A 24,150-nucleotide genomic window follows, 5' to 3' on the forward strand; every position below is an offset into this window, starting at 1 on the left:
AATCGTAACCACAGCATTTTAGCTTGTCTTTGACCTCTTTTACATTGACTCGTCTTTTACAGGGTTTATAGGCTACCTGAGATCTCCGCATCACAAGTAGGCCTACAATTCTGAACCAGCTGAGCTACTGAGCAAGCTTAATAAGTTAGTAAAACTGAACATATGTGTGGTGTGATCTATAATATTGTTACATTGTCTGGGCACCAGGGGGCAGTAGAGGGGGTTAAAAAGGTGGTGTGGTGGTTTGGAATTAAGTGAATAAAAAAGAAAGGTCAAGTAAATCTACCCTGTTGCATCTTAATTCGACATCTTAAGAACCCAACACAACATGATGTCAGAAGTGGTGATACAGTGAGTGAAAGGATAGCAGAAAGGGAAAAAACAACAACTTCAGTCTACTCCAGTTCTGCAGTTGTATGACCCAAACAAAGAACTTAAAATCTCAGCCGATTCCTTGTCGTATGGGCTTGGTAGCGTACTTCTGCAGAAACGCCAGGAAACCTGGGCGCCGGTGGCATATGCGTCATATGAGCAGCGCTATGCTCAAGTGGAGAAAGAAGCACTGGCCCTGACCTGGGCATCTGAAAGATTCAGTGACTTCATCATTGGTCTCCATTTTGAGCTAGAAACAGACCACAAACCCCTCGTGAGTCTGCTGGGTGGACAAGCGCTGGATTCCCTCCCACCTAGAATACAAAGATTTAGAACTAGACTCATGAGGTACAGATACACAATCATGCACATCCCAGGGAAAAGCCTCACTACAGCAGACACGCTGTCACGGGCGCCGCCGAAGAATGGCGAGACAGATGGAGATGGCTTGATGGAAGAAACAAACATCTACGTGGACTCTGTAATTGCAAACTTATCGGCAAACAAGGCTTACCTGTCTGAGCTACGGATACAGCTGAGTGCAGTGTGTGCGCTGAAGTAATGAAGTACTGCATCGAGGGCTGGCCAGATCGCAGCAGACTGGATGCGCTAGTAAGACCCTACTGGACTCAAAGGGCTGTTCTCAGCACTCACAATGGATTATTATTGTGGGGTACTAGGCTAGTTATCCCTTCAGTAACGAGGAATAGAGTGCTAGAGAAAATTCATAAAGGACACCAGGGAATAGTCAAGTGCCGTGAACGAGTCAAGCAATCAGTCTGGTGGCCTATAGATGAGCTGGTGTTGAAATGCATGGATGCGTTCAAGAACTTGTCAATGTGACTGAGCCTCTTATGCCTTCCAAACTACCCAATAGGCCATGGCAGAAGCTAGGGGCTGATTTGTTCACATTGAAAAACAAAGACTATTTGCTCGTTGTAGACTATTTTTCCAGGTATGTGGAGGTGGCCCATCTGAGCCTGACAAGAAGTGTGGATGTGGTAAAACACCTCAAGTTAATTTTTTCGCCAGGCACGGCATACCGGAGATTCTGGTCACAGACAACGGGCCTCAGTTTGCGGGGGCTCACATGACAGCTTTCGCCACTGAGTATTAATTTGAGCATGCAACGAGCAGCCCAAGGTACCCTCAAAGCAACGGGGAGGCCGAGCATGCTGTCCAAACCATCAAAAACCTGCTGAAGAAAGCAACAGACCCCTGTGCTGCTGGCTTACAGGAGCACTCCTTTGAGCAATGGCTTCAGTCCAGCCAAACTGCTCATTGGCGCCGCCTGCGCACCACTGTGCCAGCGTTCCCGGCGGTGTTGAAGCCAGCCATCCCAGACCTCCGGTCGGTGCAGCGTAAAGAAAGGGAGAAGAGATGGATGGACGCAAGCAACTATGACCGCAGACACAGAGTGAGAAATCTCTCTGACCTGGAGATCAAGTGTGGATCACAGATACAAGATCTACAGGTACTGTGACATCTACACATGAAACACCTAGATCTTACTTGGTCAGTGGACCACAGGGCACTTTAAGGAGGAATCATCGTCATCTTGTGCCCATGTCGGAAGGCAACAGCAATAAAACACAGGAGCACGCTGCAGGGGTTGACCTGTAGGATACTGCGACAGACACTGGTCAGGTGTCTCCGGAGGGGCATCAGTGCACTCCCAAAACGGTGAGAACCAGGTCTGGCAGGTGTATCACAAAGCCGGATAGACTGGACCTGTGAGAACTGAAATGAAAAAAAAAGAAAGAAATGGAAATGTGAAAAAAAGAGAAATATAAAATGTATTATATATAAGGTGGTTTGTTAATGTAGTCCTATAAGGGGTTAATGGGAGGTTAAATCTTGTTGTGTGTTAACGGTCTATGGTGGTTATTATGTGTTCTTTCGTAGCTGAAAGATGCCTCATTGAGTTCATATTCTTTAGTGTAATCTGGTTTCAATAGGAGTTCTCAGGAAGGAAGAATGTTAAAAATAAGCACTGTTAAGAAATGTGTTATAGCAGACCAAATGTTCACAGTGATACAACAGTGAGATTTTGAGTTTGATGCAACCTGGGGATAAATGATGTAGGTCACAGTCTATTGCTTTTCGGAAAGGAGATGTGGTGTTATCTATAATATTGTTATATTGTCTGGGCACCAGGGGGCAGTAGAGGGGGTTCACGAGGTGGTGTGGTGGTTCGGAGTGAAGTCATGTAAATCTACCCTGCTGCATCTTTATTCGACATCTTGAGAACCCAACACGACAATATGGAGCTGATTTTATGGGTGAATATTTAAGGTATTCAAATATATTTGTTTACAAATCATACACTATGGTAAAAAAAGTGTTTTGAGGTCAGAACATAATTGTTCAAGGAGCCGCGTTAAAACAAGCCTTTCCATAAACTGCCCCTGCAGCAATCATAATTGTGTTTGAAAATGATTTAAAATGATGGCTGTTTTACTGCCTCTAGTGTTCATTTCTTTTAGAAACTGTAGTGATATGTACGTATTGGTACGTATTTTGCGTTTTGCTAAAATGTTGCTACAAGAACGTTTTTCCAATGTTTTGTGCTGTTTTTTTCCAAGGCAAGGCATTTCTGCCCCCTGATGGAGTTTTTTTTTTTTTTTTTTTTTTTTTTTTTTACCAAGGTAGCATTTGTCTTGCTTAATTGGGAAACTTGATATTCAGCAGTATTTGACTGTACTGACATTATTGGATGGAAATGCTAAAATAACACACCTGTCATGTTCTTCACAACACTGAGGTCTCATTGGCTGATCCGTGACAGATCTGTCCAATCACAGCATTGCCACACCCACCTCAGCCCTCTATAAAACTGTAGTACTCTAGTATAGTTTACACACAGCAGCTGTACCTAGAACTGGACGAGCTAAGACACAAACACTACTGAAGACTCTAGAAGAAATAGGTATGTTTTTTACATTTACAGAGTTCTGCAAAATTTATTTTTTTTTTTCTCACACACTTTTTCCAAATTTCTATTGCAACTTCCACAGAATGTGGTAACAGTGTAATATAATCAGTAAGTCATCAACAACAATCTTATCTTACAGGACAGTAATCCAAATATGAAAATATATGACAGGTTATGAAAATACATTAAAGTTGACATTTCCATTTAAATATAAATTAATTGTGTGAGTGTGAATTATACACACGTTTTCATTGTCAGATACTAAAGAATATTAAGCATATAACCAGTTTATTTTGCATAACGCATGCATCAATGTCTCATAAAGGATACAGAAGACAGAAACTGAGAAAAACCTCAGCAAAGAAACGCTCATCAGTAAACGGTACACTTTAATTTTCTCCATTATGATAAATGCTTAGCAATAAGTGGTTTGATTATGGTGTGATCACAGATATAAATGACCAGATCTTTTAAACAATTCTAGGTTTCCATGACCAAATTGTCATCATAGTAAATATTTTACTCCACTTACATACAGCATAACAGGGCATTTGTTCTCGTTCTCTCTCTCTCTCTCTCTCTCTCTCTCTCTCTCTCTCTCTCTCTCTCTCTCTCTCTCTCTCTCTCTCTCTCTCTCTCTCTCTCTCTCTCTCTCTCTCTCTCTCTCTCTCTCTCTCTCTCTCTCTCTCTCTCTCTCTCTCTCTCTCTCTCCCCTTGCATAACAGGTTTCCATCTTCAAAACTTTGAAAATGGGAAATGATAACTCTGGTGAAGATAGGGAACGTAAAAGAGCTGAAGAAGCTGAGCAGCAACACAACAGAGCTGAAATGGAAAAATCGAGAATGGCTGCAGAACTTCAAAGACTAAGACAAGAAAGTGAATTAGAGAGATTGAGAGAAGAAGAGAAGAACAAAATCGACAAGGCCAACAGATGTAAAGAGGAAGAAGAAAGGAAAAGAATTCACATAGAGAAGCAAAATGCACAAAAAGGCAATACTTAAAAGATGTGACTGTTAAACGGTTTTATTAATGGAAACTGTAAATCTCTATTCATCATACAGAAAGATCATCTAGATGCACATCAGATTTTATTTTTCTTCTTCCATATGTCTACTGTAAAGCACTTTGTAAACATTTTGTTTTAAAAGATGCTATATAAATAAAGTTTTACATCTTATTTACTGCCTTCAAACATGAGTATGCATAACTTTTAAAAACAATGCTTATCCTTCTTAGCTTTTGAATTGTGCAACCAGCATAAAACTATTTGTTTTTCCATAGACTTTAGGGATTGATCCTAATACATACACATTCATAAATCATAAAAAACAGTAGTCACGTTTTATTCTACATTTGGTGAATGCAATTTATTTGCTGCTATTTAATGGCCGAATGACAATCCAATACATTTACGATTTTCTTTTCCCCAACCTCTTACTTTATTTCACTGGAGAACACTAAGCATATATGCATTTCTTCATTTACTAGTCTTTACTCTTTAGCATTGAACATGATTATTGTTGTATAGCAAGTAATGTCCGCATTAGAAGCTTAGTAACTAGCCTGTAACTAATTCTGTACTTTATTTGTTTGCACCATAGGTTGTAAGCTCTCTGTAAAGTAATGCATATTGGCATAAAAGGATGTTTACCCTCAATGATCCAATAGCAGCCTTTAAATATGTGAGCAGAAGTTCTGTTGAATGTTGTGCATTTCAGTTTATCCTTCATTGTAACTTGTTTTACCTCATGCAACTATAGTAAAAACAAGTTTCTGTAAAAAGATAATACTAATAATGAATAAAATAATATGACTTTTATAAGTAATTAACATCCAGAAACTGTATTTGAAAATAATAATGGTCAATAAATGAATACTGATAAAAAAACCAAAAACATAAGAAATGATATTATTGGCACGGGTGGTTGCTGGCAGACAGATGAGGAAGACGTATACAATCCAATACAAAGGTTTATTTACTAGAGATCCAACAGAAAGGCAAACAGAGCAAACTTTGGGACAAAGGTAGAAATAAAACGAGGATTAATATCAGTGTGGCGTTTTCAAGATGCCGAGAGCTCTACATCCGCGACAAACTTGGACTTGACTTTCACGAGTCACGACTTGGCGCCGCTCTTGCATGTAGGCTACTTTATTTGACAGGTGAGCAAACATACATAAAACGAATTAATATTATATAGCTCAATGTTATAATATGATCAGAATGTTATTCTAATGTTGATCTAGCTTACTGTCTCATACAGCCAACAAACGAACACATAGAATAAACCTATAACTTTCAACACATGCAAATGCAATTTAGTATGATTGTGTAGACCAAGAGAAACAGCACTGGGTTACCTCACAGTTTTAATTTGTTACATAAACTGAACAGTTTGAATATTAATTCAGCACTTGCGAGTAACTTTAGTTCGGTAGAATGAAATGTCCTCATTCCATTATATCTGCAGGACTCGCGTGTGGCGCTGATATCTGTCTCTCATTAGCAATCACGACCTGCTTCATACCACAGTCATGTTAATAAACATGAATGTAGCCTATTCACTCATCCATAAACATTATTTCCCATAAACATTAGATCCATCGCCTGACGACAAGTTCCATCATTCCGCTTATTCACTGCGTCATCAATCTATGCCTTTGTTATTGTATGTTAGCGTCGCGACCTCTAGCGGCAATTTTTTTGGACATATTGTAGCTTTAACATTGAAGACACCAGACACTGAACTCAAACAGAACTGAATAAATATGTTAATGATAGATTGGTGACTGATGACTGCACAGCTGAACAACATCGTTCGTGACAACAAATGAGTGAAGAAGGCAGGTGATGACAAAACATAACGAGTTCTAACGTGAATATGACAATTATTTGACATGCACAAACATGGACAGATGCAGACAGAGGCACGCTGTTTAGGATTAGTGTTGTAATGTGTAATGAGCCTCCAACAAAGTAATTTATTCACACTGTGGTAATGTATAAGAGTGGTTTCCTACATTACAGGAAAACATGTAATTACTGTTCTGCTGCACTGGAGTAGCTCTTAATGTGCTCTCTGCCATTAAATGAAATATAAAATGTGATAAAACAATAAAATAGTCAAATTAACAGAAGCTCACATAACATTTTTAAAAAGACAAAATTAAGCATGAAAATGACTAAAAGAAACATCTAATTACAAAACAAAGTCAATTATTATGATTCTTTTAGTTCATACTTTTAGTTTCTCTACCCAATATTTTTTATACAAATTATAAATACAATAAAAAAAATTGTATCCGTATAAACACCAAAAATTAGAGTATTGGTATAATAATGTCCTAACTGAATGTCGGAAATATCTAAAACATCTAAAATGTAGCTCACAGGCACAGAGCAAGAGCCTGTGAATACAAAGAATTAGTGAAAATAAATACAAGAAGCAAGGAAGCAAAAGTCACAAATAAAGTACTGGAGCATAAGAGCAATACATTTTCTTTTTTTGCTAAGACAAACGGATATAAAAGGAATGTCTAAAATTTGGCCCACAGGGACAGAACAAGATGATCTGAATGCAGTTTGGGAATGCAAAGAATCAGTGAAATGAAATTCAAGAAGCAAGGAAGCAAAAAACCCCACAAATGACATACTGCAGGGGTGTTGAAACCCGGTCCTGGGGGTCCACTGTCCTGCAGAGTTTAGCTCCAACTTGCCTCAACACACCTGCCTAGAAGTTTCTAGTGTGCTTTGTAAGAGCTTGATTAGCTGGTTCAGGTGTGTTTAATTGGGGTTGGAGCTGAACTCTGTAGGAAAGTGGTCTGCCAGGAGCAGGATTAGACACCCCTGACGTACTGGAACATAACAGCAATTCATTTTTCTAATGATAAACATGCAATGAGAGCTCTAATTGCATGTATTCCGGAACTTCAATTATGGCTTACAGAAAAAATCCAAGCGGATCTAAATCCAGGACATCGCTGTACTCTTTTTACTAAAATATTACTAAAATATTACTGATAAATCCTAATATGATAATGTAAATTACCCTATACTAACATGAGATTGATTTACCCTAATAATATTTCAGCAATCATGCCATGTGTGTTTTCTATCCTCTGTCTTAGAATCAGAACTAGTAATACCATATTAAAATTAATCACTATTGATCAATTGGCTTGCAAAAAATTTGAAGCTGCTTTCTGATCGTCATGGTCCCTATGCAGTGTTTACTGATTCCCATTCACTGAGCACAAGATATCTGTTGAAGTTCACTTCACATGACAAGTTGGTTCATTCAGAACAGCACAGATGAAATACAATAGGGCATATTAGAAAAGTTTAGTATATACGTATGATGACATAACATAATTCCCCAGACAGCAACATAGTGTCGGCCCAGATCCGGCCCACATCCACATGTATTAGATGATCTGGGCAGACACTATGCTGCTGTCTGGATTTAAACTTTGCACTTAAAATGGTGGAATACACTGTGAAATCCACTTCGCAGGGCACTTACGGTTGAATGGAAAGCACCTTGAAATTGTTTGCGATTCGGTTTGATCAATTTTAGACAGTTCACTCACATTCTGAATCAGTTGCAGTGATTTCTCATTCTCACACCAAAATAGTAACGGATACTTTATAAGACAAAAAACAAAAAGGCCTGGTTTCACAGACAAGGCTTAGATTAAGCCAGGATTAGGCCTTAGTTCAACTAGGACATTTAAGTAGCTTTTATAAACATACCTTTGAAAAAAACAAAAACAAAATACATTACTGGTGTGCATCTTCAGACAAAGCAATGGCACTGACATATTTTGAGATATATCAGAGCAAGTTGCTTTCAGATAAATAGCTCAAACATGCATTTTAGTCTGGGACTAGTCTTAAACCTTGTCTGTGAAACCAGGCGTATAGAGTAACAGGTGGACGTTAACTACAGTCAAGTTACCTTTATTTATAAAGTGCTTTATAAAAAAACACTGTAATTAACAGGAAAATGAGAAAAAAAATCAAATTCTGCAGTACAGCAGCTTTAAAGGGGTGGTATAATGCCCCTTTTTACAATATGTAAAATAAGTCTCTGTTGTCCCCAGATTGTGTATGTTAAGTTTTAGCTCAAAATACCCCAAAGATATTTTTTTACAGAGGACAGTTTAAGTGTTGTTTTGTGTGTGTCCCTTTAAATGCAAACGAGCTGCTGCTCCTGGCACAGAGGGCGGAGCTTCAAGAAACAGCCAAAAGCTGCATAACAGTCGAGGTGCCCAGAAGGGATGTGCAGCTTAAACCTTAGAGAGGAAACTGGGGGACAACTGAGCGGTTAACTTGTCAAAATGTCCAAGAAATGAGCCCCACACACCAGATAACTTTTCAATAGAATCAGACCTATCAGACCAGACAGTACAGTTTTAGTACAGTGAACTCATTGTCATGTTCAAGAAACCAATTTGAAATGATTCGAGCTTTGTGACATGGTGCATTATCCTGCTGGAAGTAGCCATCAGAGGATGGGTACATGGTGGTCATGAAGGGATGGACATCGTCAGAAACAATGCTCAGGTAGGCCGTGGCATTTAAACGATGCCCAATTGGCACTAAGGGGCCTAAAGTGTGCCAAGAAAACATCCCCCACACCATTACACCACCACCACCAGCCTGCACAGTGGTAACAAGGCATGATGGATCCATGTTCTCATTCTGTCAAATTCTGACTCTACCATCTGAATGTCTCAACAGAAATCGAGACTCATCAGACCAGGCAACATTTTTCCAGTCTTCAGCTGTCCAATTTTGGTGAGCTCATGCAAATTGTAGCCTCTTTTTCCTATTTGTAGTGGAGATGAGTGGTACCCGGTGGGGTCTTCTGCTGTTGTAGCCCATCCGCCTCAAGGTTGTGTGTGTTGTGGCTTCACAAATGCTTTGCTGCATACCTCGGTTGTAACGAGTGGTTATTTCAGTCAAAGTTGCTCTTCTATCAGCTTGAATCAGTCGGCCCATTCTCCTCTGACCTCTAGCATCAACAAGGCATTTTCGCCCACAGGACTGCCGCATACTGGATGTTTTTCCCTTTTCACATCATTCTTTGTAAACCCTAGAAATGGTTGTGCGTGAAAATCCCTGTAACTGAGCAGATTGTGAAATACTCCCGTATTGTGAAGACCGGCCCGTCTGGCACCAACAACCATGCCACGCTCAAAATTGCTTAAATCACCTTTCTTTCCCATTCTGACATTCAGGTTGGAGTTCAGGAGATTGTCTTGACCAGGACCACACCCCTAAATGCATTGAAGCAACTGCCATGTGATTGGTTGATTAGATAATTGCATTAATGAGAAATTGAACAGGTGTTCCTAATAATCCTTTAGGTGAGTGTATGTAGCTGATGTGGAGTTAACTATCTTCAGTTAGCATATTCTGTCATGATAATCTGTAAAATCGCTTGTGTGGGAACTGTTGTAAGATGCCTACAGAGTGACATGCTATTGCATTTATGTTACGTACGGATTGCATATGAAAAGTCGTATGTGACAGCTTGAACAGACTCAGAAATGTGCTGTACTACAACTCTTCCTCTTCTCAACATGGACTGCGTGTTCCAGGGTTTATGTAAATTTTAGGGTTAGTGATGTCACTAACCCGGGAGGAATGTCGTATAGTCCCTACCAGCCGTTTGTTGTAGTCCTTAAAAGCCCCCTTCACACAGCGCTTTGAACCCGGCAAATTGCCGGCAATTTGCCAGAACGCCTTCTGTGTGAATGCAAACACGACCCGGAATTGATGCCGGGATCGATGCCGGGTTGGGGACCTAGTAACATTGCCGTGTTCAGTCCCGGAACGCGCGCTGTGTGAACAAAAGCCGTAAAAATGCCGTGTCGAAATGATGACGCTGAAGCCGGGATCGTTCGCCAGCTAGTGAAATGGTACGTAATGCTCTAGTTTTTGATCGAATCAGAGAAAAAAATGCACAAGCATTTTTCAATCAATCATGATTTCGCGCGAGAGAAATCGCAGTTCATAAGCAAACTTAAGACGCTGCTGAGACATTACAAGTCACGTCGATGTCACGTGTCTTTACAGGATTTTTACGGCTTGTGTGTGAACGCACTCTCTGATTCCGGAAAATCACTGGCAGTGTAAATGAACCAAAATTAAACGAACCCGGGTCAAATCCCAGGTCACTTTATCCGTGTATTTTCCGGAATCTCTGTGTGAAAGGGGCTTAACTAAAGCTATAAAAGTGAAATCATAATCAACCACCGCTTTAAAAAAACAACAGTGTCATTATTCAGCTCAGGTCAGTTCAGTGTTGGATCAGTTTAAAAACTGTTTAAAGTTCAACATTTATCAAATGAGTGCAATTCACCTATAAGCACCTGTAAAAGACAATTGTGTCATTATTCTGCTCGAGTCAGTTCAATGTTGATTCAATTCAGTTCAATAGCAGTGTCAATGTTCAAATTTTGTTTTCATCTGATAGTAAAGTCCCTTGTAGGAAACAAAACTGTTTTCTATCGTACATCAGCATGAACCAGATCTTTATTGGACATGCCTATGAATGACTGTACTCATGAAGTTTGGGAATGCAAAGAATCAGTGATACGGAAATCAAGAAACAAGGAAGCAAAATTCACACACTGTTGCAGTTGAGCAATTTTGTGTCCTTTACTGAGGCCAAGAGGATATAAAATGAATGTCTAAAATGTGTAAAATTTGGCCCAGAGGAAAGAGGAAGAGGATCTGAATGCAGTTTAGGAATGCAAAAAAATTACTAACGTGAAATTCAAGAAACAAGGAAGCAAACTGTAGTGGGCCATGGGCTCGAGAATGTCTGAATGCAACTTTATGAATTTCTTATACAAAAATCCAGAACCAACGAGACAAGAAACCAGCACTCAGCAAACACACATGCATTTACGAACAAGATTTACACATGATCTGTTTCTTGGTCAACTGTACATACCTGTGAGATCATTACATTCTTTCTTAAAGTGTTCTATGGGAAGGGGTTGCTGTTTAAAAACACATGAACATCAGTGAGACCATCACAACATCAACTGAAAAATACGCTTATGAGCAAGCAAGAACATCTAACACTGTTGTTTCAACCAAATATACAAAAAAAAAATACTTTGTCAGCCCCAATAACAGATATTCTTTCATGATGTAAATGCTAAAGGATTTTACTGTAAAAGTGGTTGTACCAGTCTGAAATAACTGTTAAAAGTTCAATGGATTTAATTAAAGCTAATTAAAAGTTTGACCAGAACAGATATTTCTCCATTTGAACTGGCTTAATGTCTTTTTTTTCATGAAAACGTTGTACATATCATGTCACATATATATCATATCATATCATATCATATCATATACATGCATGTAAAAGATTTAAAAACCTTAATTTAGTTCACTCATTTATATAAGTTCATAAGTTTGTTTATTAGCACCAACAAGCAACACGTCAGAGTACACACATTACTTGCAAGACCACATCGACACAGTTCTATTTTCTAGGCTTGTACTTGCCACTTGCCCAATCACACTGTTGCAAGGTGTGGCCTTACTTAACTCTATAAAGACCACAGTGCTCAGTTCACAATGATCAGGGTCTGAAACTCAGTCAGTAATAGACACATCATTCTGAAATAATATACTGGAAAAGAAAAGGTATGAAACTCAATTGGTATATAATATTTATTATTAAATTATGCCATCTCTGGAATTCTCTGCTGCTTCACACTGTAATATATGTTCTCCATTGACTTCATTATTTTATTGATTCATTTTGTTATTTTTGCAGGTGGTAACAAAAATTCAGAGTTCAACAGGAACAGGTGACAAAAAAATCCATTACGGTATGTGGGTGTTTGTTGAAGTTCAGACACCATTTCTTAGAACAGAAAACTTGCAACTTAAAATTTTTGTTACATGAAGTTGAATCTAGAAACTTTTAACCATGCACTCAATTGAATTTACTCATTTTAAATTCTCTTTATGTATATAATTTATTGTCTTACACTTCACCAGACCTTCAATATTAAAATATGAAGATGTGTTTAAAACTATCCAAACAAAGGGAAAGGGAAATAAATTATTTTTTAAAAAATTACAAAGTTCAACAAGGAGAGGAGCTCACACACATAATAATTATTTCTTACAAAAAAAAAAAACTTTATTTAGAAGCCAAACGCAAAGACAAAATGTTTTTGATTGACAATCATCAGTATCGTTACAGACAATAACGCACCTGATTCTATTTATATTAGGGCTGTCAAAATTAACATGTTAAATTAATTTGTTCAGTTTCAGTTCTCTTTCGCTCTTGAATGGATACTCAAATTTCTTGAACGCACTTGAATTTCTCGAAGTGACAACAGCCAAATAAACCTGCTGCCTGCAGTCTGAGATTAATGTCAATCAAAAAACAAAAGAAAAAGAGAAAATCCCTCATTGCTCTTCACTGAATAACATTTGTAGCTTTAATAAGAATTGATCTCATTCAGTTTATAGTTTATGCATATACAATTTATAGTTTATGTTAAAAAATTTTTAAGTTCACTTAATTTAAAAGTTGTTATATTTTTAAAAGCCTGTTAAATGCTAAAAAGTATGGCTTTTTAATTACTTTTATGTTTAATGGCAATAATTAATGGCTAAAATTGAATACTTGATACATCAGTATATTATTATTATCAGTGATACAGTCCTTCATTCATAGTACTTCGGAAAAAGATGCCATTAAACTCATATTTAAAATATACAGTCTTTACATTGGTTCTACATTAATTTGGATATACAATGTGAATTTATTACATTGTGCGTCAAAATGTGCGTTAATTAGTTTTTTTAAACATAAAAATACCAAAAAAATAGAGCATAGAGCTCCTTTACTTGTTAAATGTTTTTGAGATTACGCACCAAAGCAATTTTTATCTTCTAACTCTTCCACTATTTGGCGCAGGCGTTTTATGGCTTTTTGGCTGTTTTTGCTTTTCTTTATTTAAAAATCACGCCTTTCCCACAGTTGTGGCATCATTTCCACCACACTGAAGAGTCTGGCCCTAATACAGTAATAAATTAAAAATAAAAGAACTGTCATAATTCACTCACCCTTTATGTAGTTCCAAGCCTACATGACTTCCATCTGCAGAAAACAAAAGTCAAATGAAATTACAAAAAATAGGAAATATTTTGATATTCAAACCTCAAACAACAAATCAAATATAAAAGCAAAACAGTAACAACAAATCCATTGAAAACAATATTTGCCAATTCAAATATAATTAATAGATATACTGTATATTTATATATATTTGGTTATTATGGTGTCAATAAAGACTATTTATTCACAAAAATACTATCTTATTCTATTTGTTTGGGCACTGAGAAATTTCTCAGAATACCTTTTTATGTTCAATAGAAGAAAGTCATATTTGCAACAACATGAGGGTGAGTAAAAGATGACAAAAGATTTTATTAGGGTTAGGGTTAAATAAAAGATTTTATTCTTCATGCCATATTGCAAAATAAATGATCAAGTGGCTGTTCATGTTACATACTGTCACGGAAAAGATGATCATGAGACAAGGATACAAATGCAGAGGAAATTTATTAGTGACATTCAGACAAGGTACAAAACAAAAACTTAGGAAACTCCAGGAACGAAAAAACTCGGACAACGAACCAGCACAGGACTACAAACACAGGGAGGCTAAATAGGGGAACAAACAAGGAGGGTAACGAGACAGACAGGTGGGACAAATTAACCAATAATCAGATAACAAGATGGGAGGGGCTAGACAATAGACACGAGCACATGGCCCAAAATAACAAAACACCCATGTGCAGCACAAGACAGGACAGGCATGTGACATTACCCCCTCCCTACGGAGCGGCTACCAGACGCTCCATAAGACCAGGGCGGGACGGACAGACCAGGGCGGGACGGGAGGGACAGACCGTCCATCTGGCGACCAGGGTGGAAAGGCCCTTCGGGCGGCCACGGCGGAGACGACCCTCCGGGCGACCACGGCGGAGACGACCCCTCGGGCGGCCACGGCGGAGACGACCCCTCGGGCGGCCACGGCGGAGACGACCCCTCGGGCGGCCACGGCGGAGACGACCCCTCGGGCGGCCACGGCGGAGACGACCCCTCGGGCGGCCACGGCGGAGACGACCCCTCGGGCGGCCACGACCCCTCGGGCGGCCACGGTGCTGGAACAGACACCACCGGCTCAGGAACTGGAACAGACACCACCGGCTCAGGAACTGGAACAGGCACCACCGGCTCAGGAACTGGAACAGGCACCACCGGCTCAGGAACTGGAACAGGCACCACCGGCTCAGGAACTGGAACAGGCACCACCGGCTCAGGAACTGGAACAGGCACCACCGGCTCAGGAACTGGAACAGGCACCACCGGCTCAGGAACTGGAACAGGCACCACCGGCTCAGGAACTGGAACAGGCACCACCGGCTCAGGAACTGGAACAGGCACCACCGGCTCAGGAACTGGAACAGGCACCATCGGCTCAGGAACTGGAACAGGCACCACCGGCTCAGGGACAGGAACAGACACCACCGGCTCAGGCTCAGGAACAGACACCACCGGCTCAGGAACAGACACCACCGGCTCGGCGGCGGCCATCTTGTCCGAAGACACAGGCTCGGCAGACTTGACGTGAACAGTCTCTGTGGCGGCCATCTTGTCCGAAGACACAGGCCCGGCAGACGTGACGTGAACACTCTCGGCGGCGGCCATCTTGTCCGAAGATCCAGGCTCGGCAGGCGTGACGTGAATAGGCTCGGCGGCGGCCATCTTGTCCGAAGACACTGGCTCGGCAGGCGTGACGTGAACAGGCTCGGCAGCGACCGTCTTGTCGGAAGACACAGGCTCGGCAGACGTGACGTGAACACTCTCGGCGGCGGCCATCTTGTCCGAAGGCCCAGGCTCGGCGGCGGCCATCTTGTCCGTAGGCCCAGGCTCGGCGGCGGCCATCTTGTCCAAAGACACAGGCTCGGCAGGCGTGACGTGAACAGGCTCGGCGGCGGCCATCTTGTCCAAAGACACAGACTCGGCAGGCAGGCGTGACGTGAACAGGCTCGGCGGCGGCCATCTTGTCCGTAGACACAGGCTCAGGAACAGTCTCTGGATCGGCAGACGTCCTGTGCTTCCTCAATGCCTGCAGTACCGCCACTGCATAAAAAAGGAAGACCACTCTCTTGGCCGTGGCAGGACTGATGGTGGGCGGCTCCGAGACGATCTCAGGGATGACAGCGGGCTGCTCGGAGGGGACGGCCTCCGGGACGACAGCGGGCTGCTCGGAGGGGACGGCCTTCGGGCCATTGGGGAGGCAGGAAGTCTTCCTCCTCCTCCGCCTCCGGACCACCGGACTCGAGACCACCGGAACTGGGACCACCGGACTCGGGATCACCGGAACTAGGACCACCGGAACTAGGACCACCGGACTCGGGACCACCGGACTCGGGACCACCGGACTCGGGACCACCGGAACTGGGTCCACTGGAACAGTCACGGAGGGATTCTTCCTTCTCCTCCTCCGTTTCGGGACCAGCGGTGAAGGCTCTCCTTTCAGCTGACCGCCATCTGCCGTGGCCGCCTCCTCCTCCATAGTCCTTTGAACGCACCTAGCGAAATATTCCAACAAGGAAATTGAAGATCCTTTATCCTCTCCCTGAGGAAAAATCTCACTCCGCTGTATCCACATTCTGGCTGGTTCGTTCTGTCACGGAATAGATGATCATGAGACAAGGATACAAATGCAGAGGAAATTTATTAGTGACATTCAGACAAGGTACAAAACAAAAACTCAGGAAACTCCAGGAACGAGAAACTCGGACAACGAACCAGCACAGGACTACAAACACAGGGAGGCTAAATAGGGGAACAAACAAGGAGGGTAACGAGACAGACAGGTGGGACAAATTAACCAATAATCAGATAACAAGATGGGAGGGGCTAGACAATAGACACGAGCACATGGCCCAAAATAACAAAACACCCATGTGCAGCACAAGACAGGACAGGCATGTGACACATACAGGCTTGATTGTCATTTCCATTCTTTCTTTTTTTTTTAAATCACTCACTAAAAGCTTATTTTTTTTTCAACTTTTAGAAAGATGTCTGACTCTGAGACCATCGAACTGGCTTGTCTTGGCCGGCCTTTTCAATTAGGAATGCTTTATGACTGCCGAAGGGATCTCCTTATTCCAGGTAAAAAACTAAAAAATAAAGATTTCAGAGATCATTTCAGTTAGCATACATAATCAGAAGATACATTTTTTTTGTGTGATTCAGCATTTATATTAATATTGTAACATTATTATTATTATTATTACTTTAAATATTAATTACCATATTATAGTAAAGAGAAAACAGAAACATATTTTCCTAAAGGTACACCAGAACATATGTCCATGAAAGCAAACAAAAATGAATTAATTGGTCTCAGGTGGCTTATTTATGTATTATTTTTAAGGAATAACTCTCTGGGACGCTCAGATGCTGCAGAAGAATATTAATGTACGGCCACAGCCAAACACTGACTTCAAAATCATTGCCTCAGATTCAAGTGAAGACAAAGTAGAAGCTTTGAATATTTCTGCATCTCTTGAAGCCAGTTTTCTGGGTGGTTTAGTTAGTGTGAAAGGGTCAGCTGACTATATAAATGACAAGAAGAAGTCCAAACATCAATCTCGAGTCACCTTACAGTATCGGACAACTTCACGTTTTGAGCAGTTAACTATGGAGCATCTTGGAACAGGGAATGTAAAGCATTCCAATGTATTTCAGGAGGGCTCGGCCACACATGTTGTTACGGCTCTATTGTATGGAGCTCAAGCGTTCTTTATTTTTGACCGTGAAGTTTCATCCAATGAAAATCATCAAGAGATACAAGGAGACCTGCATGCAACAATCAAAAAGATTCCTGTAATATCAGTTGAGGGTCAGGCATCTTTGAAAATGAATGATTCAGAACAAGGGAAAATAAACAAGTTCAGTTGCACTTTTCATGGAGATTTTGCTCTGGAAAACAATCCAGTTTCCTATGTAGATGCCATCAAGGTGTATTCAGAGCTGCCAAAACTGTTGGGAGAACATGGAGAGAATGCTGTGCCAATGACCGTATGGCTTTACCCTCTGAAAAACCTAGATTCAACAGCTGCTCAGTTAGTCAGGGAGATCAGTGTAAGCCTAGTACGACGTGCCCAACGGATCATGGATGAACTGGATAATTGTGACATTCAATGTCAAGACCTGATGAGGGACAATGTTGCCATTCAGTTCCCTGAAATCAAAGCTAAGATCATAAAATGTAAAGACCTCTGTTCAGAGTACAAAATAGTTTTTCAAAAACATCTCTGCAGGCTTCTTCCATCCATAAGGGGTGGAGGAAAAGAAGAAGAAGAACTTGCTGATGCTCTTAATGACAAAGAAAGATCCCCGTTTCAGGGTGCTCTGGTACACAAGTATCTCAATGAGCGAGAGCGAGAGATGAATGTCATTAGATCTTACCTCGAAATCATGAAAGAAGTCCCTGTTCTTTCATCCAGCAATGACTTGGACAAGGTTGTCTTGAAAGCATCCAATGACTATGTTATAGCTTTTGCACTCACCTCCTTAAATGAAAACGACCCATACCTTTTAGACTTAGAGAATTACCTAAAAAAACAACCATGTAACAATGTAACTTTGTCTTCAAAGAAGACAGAGAAATGGTTTTCCTCAGGAAATGTAACTACATTGACCAGGGAAAACATACAGGCCTTCCTAGATTTTAAAGAAGCCAATAAAGAAAGGAAGAACATTGAATTCTGCATTGCATCAATCCCGGATGAACTCATAACTGCCTCTTCAATTCATGTTTATGAAAGGGGGAGACTCATAAGCTCAAAGTACGACCTCCCCTCAAAACCCCCAAAACCAGTCTTCTTGAGTGCGGAGCATGACTGCATACATCTGCAAATCAAACCTCCTGACCACGGTGTTAGTTGTGTGAACTCGTACTGCATTTCATATCAGTCTGCGCAGAGCACTGAATGGACAGATGTGTTTACTGATGGGGTTTCTGATCAAGTCACAGTAAAGCAGTTACAACCACATAAAGAATATCGTTTCAACTGTAAGGCAGTGTGTCGTCCAGGAGTAAGTCTGACTAGTGACACAACATCATTCTTCAGGACTCGTCCATGTGCTCCTCCTGGAGCACCGATAGTGAAACGAGTAGAATCAGAGTCTGTAACTGTAGCCTGGGATGTTCCTACTTCTGTGGGAGAAGATGTTCTGGTCACTGGATATGTGTTGGAATCCAGGGAATCCACGAAGGATCAGGAAAATGAAAAGCCATGGAAGTCAGTGAAATCTACAAACAAGGAGTGCACTCTTCAGGGACTGAAAGAAGACACAGATTACACAATCAGAGTTTTTGCAAACTGTGGAAATTATGAAGTGAGTCTCTCCAGCCCTGAAACTGTGTTTTCTGCACATTTGAAGAGTAAACAGTCAGATGAAGGTGGAAGTGGGCATTTCTTGAATCAATCTTCACGTATACAGAAGGGGAATCCTGCACTACATAAACTGACACTATATCCAAAAACTACAGAGAACGCAGATTTTAACCAGTATGTATTTGGAAGAAAGGTTGAGGATGTGAAAAACAAAGTAATTCTTCTTTTGGGATCAACTGGTGCAGGAAAAACCACGCTGGTTAATGTGATGGTCAATTACATACTGGGCATAAAGTGGCAGGATTCATATCGCTTCAAACTGATCAATGAAGTGACCAATCGCTCACAGGCTGAGAGTCAGACATATAATGTCTCATCTTATGAGCTGTACAATCAGCCTGGCTTTCAAATTCCTTATTCCCTCACAATCGTTGATACACCCGGATTTGGGGATACAAGAGGGATCGCACATGATAAACTGATTACACAGCAGGTCAAAAGCTTTCTTTGTAGCCCTTTGGGAATCGATCACATTGATGCCGTCTGCTTTGTTGTCCAGGCCTCTCTTGCCCGCCTGAGTGCCAATCAGAGATACATCTTTGACTCAATCCTGTCCATTTTTGGCAAAGACATTGCAGAGAACATCATCATTTTGGTGACATTTGCAGATGGTAAAAACACTCCAGTTCTAGAAGCCATCAAAGCAGCAGACCTGCCCTGTCAAAAGAATAAAAAAGGACAACCCACCCATTTCAAGTTCAACAACTCAGCTGTGTATGCAGACAAAAATGTACAAGAACCGAGAACAACTGACAATGATTCAGATGAAGATGATGATGAAGAAAATGATCAGGACATGAACAAGATAGTCTGGACAACAACCTTCAAACAGATGAAGGCTTTCTTCAAGACACTGGGGGCCATTGAAAGTACAGATCTGACACAGACTAGAAAAGTCTTGGAGGAACGAGAGCGCCTTGAGAAAGCCATGACAAATCTGACCCCTCAAATAACAGCTGGTCTGTCAAAAATGAATGAGATTGAAAAATTCAAGCAAATGTTGAAAAGCGTCAATGAAAACATGGAGCAAAATGAGAATTTTGATAAAGAGGTAGAGGTGATGAAAGCAAACAGATCCCCTGTAAACTGTTTTACCATGAATTGCAACACCTGCTTCTTCACATGTCATTCCAATTGTTTCCTCCCTGCAGAAGATTCTGTGCAAACTTGTGCTGTGATGAAGGCTGGATACTGTATTGTCTGCCCTCAAAACTGTCATTATACAGCTCATTCAAAGGAAAATTTCATGTGGACATATGAATCAATAATAGAGACTAAAACCATTAAAGAGCTGAAAGACAACTTCATGAAGGCTAAAGGAAAGTTTATGGACACAAAGCAAATGGTTGATGAGCTTGAAAAGGAACTCCGTGGAATTGAGGACAAACTAAAAATGCTGATCAAAATGTCGTCTGATTGCTTGAGAAGACTAGATGACATTGCACTGAAGCCAAAATCTCTCTCCACAGCCGAATATCTCGAAATCCTGATCAAAACAGAGGAGGAGGATAAAAGTCATGGCTTTGAGGACCGCATTGCTGGACTTAAGAAAATGAAAAGTGACGCTCTTGTTCTGGAAAACATTGAAAAAGGAAAAGATCTGCTTAAAACAACGAGCCACATCATGGAGCAGAGAGAAAAGTGAATGGAGGCTGTTTTGCAGAAAAAAAAAAATGAAAAGAAAGCTTTTAAGTCACAAAATCTTGCCTGGAATACAAGGAGAGGATTCCCTGATACAATGAAGTCTGATTACTAAAAAATAATTAATGAAATGATTTAAAATCTAATTGCATACTTTTGATAATTCTTCAGCATCTAATCTAAACTGTTTTCTTGTCAAAATCATGCAAAAAATTCTATACTGTAAAGTACTCTCAAACAGTGTATGAGTTCACGCACTTCCTTTGAGTTCGCTGCTTAGTATTACTTGTTTACACTTTCTGAAATGCAGGAAAAAATAGTACAACAAGATTAAATGAAATATCTAAACCTTCAGGTGTTTTTAAAATGTAAAATATTCAAGCATGTTGTTATTAAAATTCATTCAAAAATATAAAAAAAAGAAAAAAAAAAGTTTTATTCTTAAAGTATGAATAGTAAATAAAACAGATTCATCATTCTTCTCTGATCAGATCAAGCAAGAGTGAAGTGTCTATTGTTACGCCCAAAGACGTATTCTCTTATTATTGTTATAGGTGGGTCATTGACTCATTGATGGAGGTGTGTGCCATTTTTGTTGTATTCTGTTCTTCTCCTGTTTTGTGGCCAGGCAGGGAGTTAGTGTATATTTCTGTCGTTGATTTATTTTTATTTCAGCAGTTTAAAGGTTTTTACTCCCAAGACAGAATTCTTTTGTTTGTTATTTTGTCCTTGCACCCTTCTGAAGCTAATGCTTCCTTTTCAAGTTGTAATTTTGGAATACCTTGCTTCTGTTTTATGGGCTGTAAATAAAGACTTTGAACGTGATTTGGTTGTTTGTGATGCTGTGGCAGGGCTCTAGCTGTAGCACTCTTTAATTACTTTAATACTGTTGCATGCACTTAAACCCCTCAACTCGTGTGGGACGTAACACTATATTCTGAGACTGTTTCAGAACATTTGATTCTAAACATTAATTTGAACCAAATGTGTAAATTAATTAAGCAAGCATAATTTCAATTTGTATGTTAAAAATGATGCAATATAAAAATAAGAAACTAATTATTTTTATTAGAATGATTACAGTGGGGAAAATAATTATTTGATACAATGCTGATTTTGTAAGTTTGCCCATTTACAAAGAAATTAAGGGACTATAATTTTATGGTAGGTTTATTTTAACGGATATAGACAGAATATCAACCAAAAAACCCAGCAAAAACACATTATATAAAGGTTATAAAGTGATAAGTGAAATAAGTATTTGATCCCCAAGCAAAACATGACTTAGTACTTGGTGGCGAAACCTTTGTTGGCAAGCACAGGTAAGACGTTTCTTGTAGTTGGTCACCTGGTTTGGGCATTTAATTTTGGTCCACTCCTTTTTACAGATACTCTCTAAATCCTTAAGGTTTCTTTGGGTGTCGCTTGGCAACTCAAAGTTTCAGCTCCCTCCACAGATTTTCTATAGGATTAAGGTCTGGAGGCTGGCTAAGCCACTCTACTTTAATATGCTTCTCCTTTGTTGCCTGGGTGTTGTATTTTGGGTCATTGTCATGCTGGAAGACCCATCTTCAGTGTTCTGGCCGAAGGAAGGAAGTTCTTGTCCAAGAATTGACAGTAGATGGCACCGTCCATCAGCCCCTCAATACAGTAAGTCGTCCTGTACCCTTAGCAGAAAAACAGCCCAAAAGCATGATGTTTCCACCTTAAGTGCTTGACTGTAGGGAGAGTGTTCTTGGGGTCATAGTCAGCATTTCTCTCCCTCCCAACACAGTGAGTTGAGTTGATGCCAAAAGAGCTCAATTTTGGTCTCATCTGACCACAGCACTTTCTCCAAGTTCTGGGCTGCTCTCGTGGCCAAGGCTTACAACACTGCTGGACAGGCCGATCCTGCCCTGCATGTCATGGCGCTCATGCAGGTCTACCAGGTCAGGGCGCTTAAAGGGCTGCACAAGGATAGTTTTGACCAAGGCGTGATGCAGGTATTCGCTCTCCGTGCGATGAAAGTCACTGCACTGTTCCTTGGTCAAACAATGTCCACTTTTATGGTCCAGGGGTAGAAAGGACAGGATAGATGGAGATTATGGATCAGTAATCTACTGCTATTCCTGCAGTTTCCAGATGTGAAATGTCGAATTTTCTGTCGAATTTGAACCACTGAATTTGTGGAAGGAAATTTGTAAAGCAAAATAAAATGGACTGAAAATTGCTGGTTGAATATTATAGGTTGTATTTTTAAAGCAGCACTAGGTAACTTTTCAACCTTCATAATATATTTCCAAGACTCTTGTGATGGTACATCGACTTACAATAGGTTGAATGACACGTCTGCCATAGCCTGACGGGGTCTGTATCGTTTTTAATCGTACTTTTAAACTTCGGGTTTCGGGTAGTAACCCGAGAACAAAAAAAACTACAAAATTCGACTGCTTTACGGCATAGGCTACCTCACTTCCCTCAACATGTCCTCACATGCTGTTGGACTTGTAAGTAACGTTATATTGCTTATATTGTATATCACTCGGACAAGCTTTCACTCGTTAGTGTGAGCTAAAAAGCACCTGCCGTTCTTGTTGATGGATTAGTAGACATCTTGGGAGGCTAGCTGTGCTTGTTCGATGTCCGACGATTTGTAACGCGTTGTGTTCATTCCCCAATCGAATGAGCATCAAACACAAGAATGAGCATCAAACAGAAACAACCCGCTTACGGGGTGTTCGAGGCGCACATACAATACAGACTGCGACAGTTCAACAGGGCGTGCGCAGCTCTTAAAGGGGCCACACCTTATTTCCACTCGTACAGCTTCCATCCGACTGAACAGGGACCGGTATAAAGGCCGTGAGTGAAGAGACTGCTCTGCGTGAGTGGTATTTACGACAGTAACGTTAAATACAAGTAGTCCACAGCGACTCTAGGGGTCGTTGTTTGACCAAAACGGAATTCTTACCTAGTGCTGCTATAAACAATAAATATTTTGGAAGTAAAATTTGAGAAGTGAATTATTGAATCTTTAACAATGAAAATGTGTGTGTGGAATGTTTTGAATTGGAATATTTGGATTAATACAATGCATATTTTTTTTTAAGTAGTACGAGTCAAGCTTTTTTGTTTCAAAAACATTTATCATTAATTAACTTCCATATTCCTATTACTGCTACTAATAATAATGTCATATACTGTTGTTTGTGAATTGTAATTTTGACTAATATAGTTTCTTCTCAGTCATTTAAGTAGCAGACCGAGAATGTTTCTTTTTTGACATTTATATGACAATATATGACATTTATCAAGTTCACGGATAATTGTGCCTGCATTTATAAATCATTATGATACTAAAATCATAATAAAGTAGGCTAGCCTACTATATGTACAAAAAATCAGATGTTTAATTACACGTTAAGAATTTTCCTCCCATAGAAAACCATTAACGCTTAATGTGGCTTAATGCAGATTAGAATGTCCCCATATTATGTCGAAATAATGACTTATTATATCTAAATAACAGATATTATATCGGAATAACGACTTATGTCTAAATAACAGATATTATATCGAAATAACAACATATTATGTCGAAATAACGAGATATTATGTCGAAAATAACGACTTATGTCGAAATAACGAGATATTATGTTGAAATAAGGACTTAATGAAAACATGTTAA

General features: G+C 40.2%; 1 protein-coding gene and 1 long non-coding RNA gene across 2 annotated transcripts; both read left to right on the top strand.

Annotated features, from left to right (window-relative positions):
• The first annotated feature begins 3,136 nt into the window (after nucleotides 1-3,136).
• LOC308695370 lies at nucleotides 3,137-5,188 on the top strand. The gene is made up of 3 exons (XR_014030699.1): nucleotides 3,137-3,301; nucleotides 3,633-3,689; nucleotides 4,033-5,188. It is a non-coding gene; the product is annotated as an uncharacterized lncRNA (long non-coding RNA).
• A 6,720-nt stretch (nucleotides 5,189-11,908) lies between these two features.
• LOC308696474 (uncharacterized protein) lies at nucleotides 11,909-20,888 on the top strand. Its single transcript, XM_081375224.1, has 4 exons — nucleotides 11,909-11,978; nucleotides 12,112-12,166; nucleotides 16,451-16,548; nucleotides 16,814-20,888. Exons 3-4 carry the CDS (start codon nucleotides 16,455-16,457, stop codon nucleotides 20,485-20,487), a joined length of 3,768 nt encoding a protein of 1,255 aa, XP_081231350.1. The 5' UTR covers nucleotides 11,909-11,978; nucleotides 12,112-12,166; nucleotides 16,451-16,454; the 3' UTR covers nucleotides 20,488-20,888.
• The last annotated feature ends 3,262 nt before the right edge of the window (nucleotides 20,889-24,150 follow it).

This window comes from Scardinius erythrophthalmus (assembly GCF_964197995.2).
Source record: "Scardinius erythrophthalmus genome assembly, chromosome: 9".
Taxonomy (NCBI): Eukaryota; Metazoa; Chordata; class Actinopteri; order Cypriniformes; family Leuciscidae; genus Scardinius; species Scardinius erythrophthalmus.

What these genes read in the sequence shown, in the direction of transcription:
- LOC308696474 (XM_081375224.1), top strand. Translation starts at nt 16,455, where the DNA reads ATGTCTGACTCTGAGACCATCGAACTGGCTTGTCTTGGCCGGCCTTTT. An exon ending in AAGGGATCTCCTTATTCCAG is followed by an intron (nt 16,549 to 16,813) that starts GTAAAAAACTAA and finishes ATTATTTTTAAG; the next exon opens with GAATAACTCTCTGGGACGCT.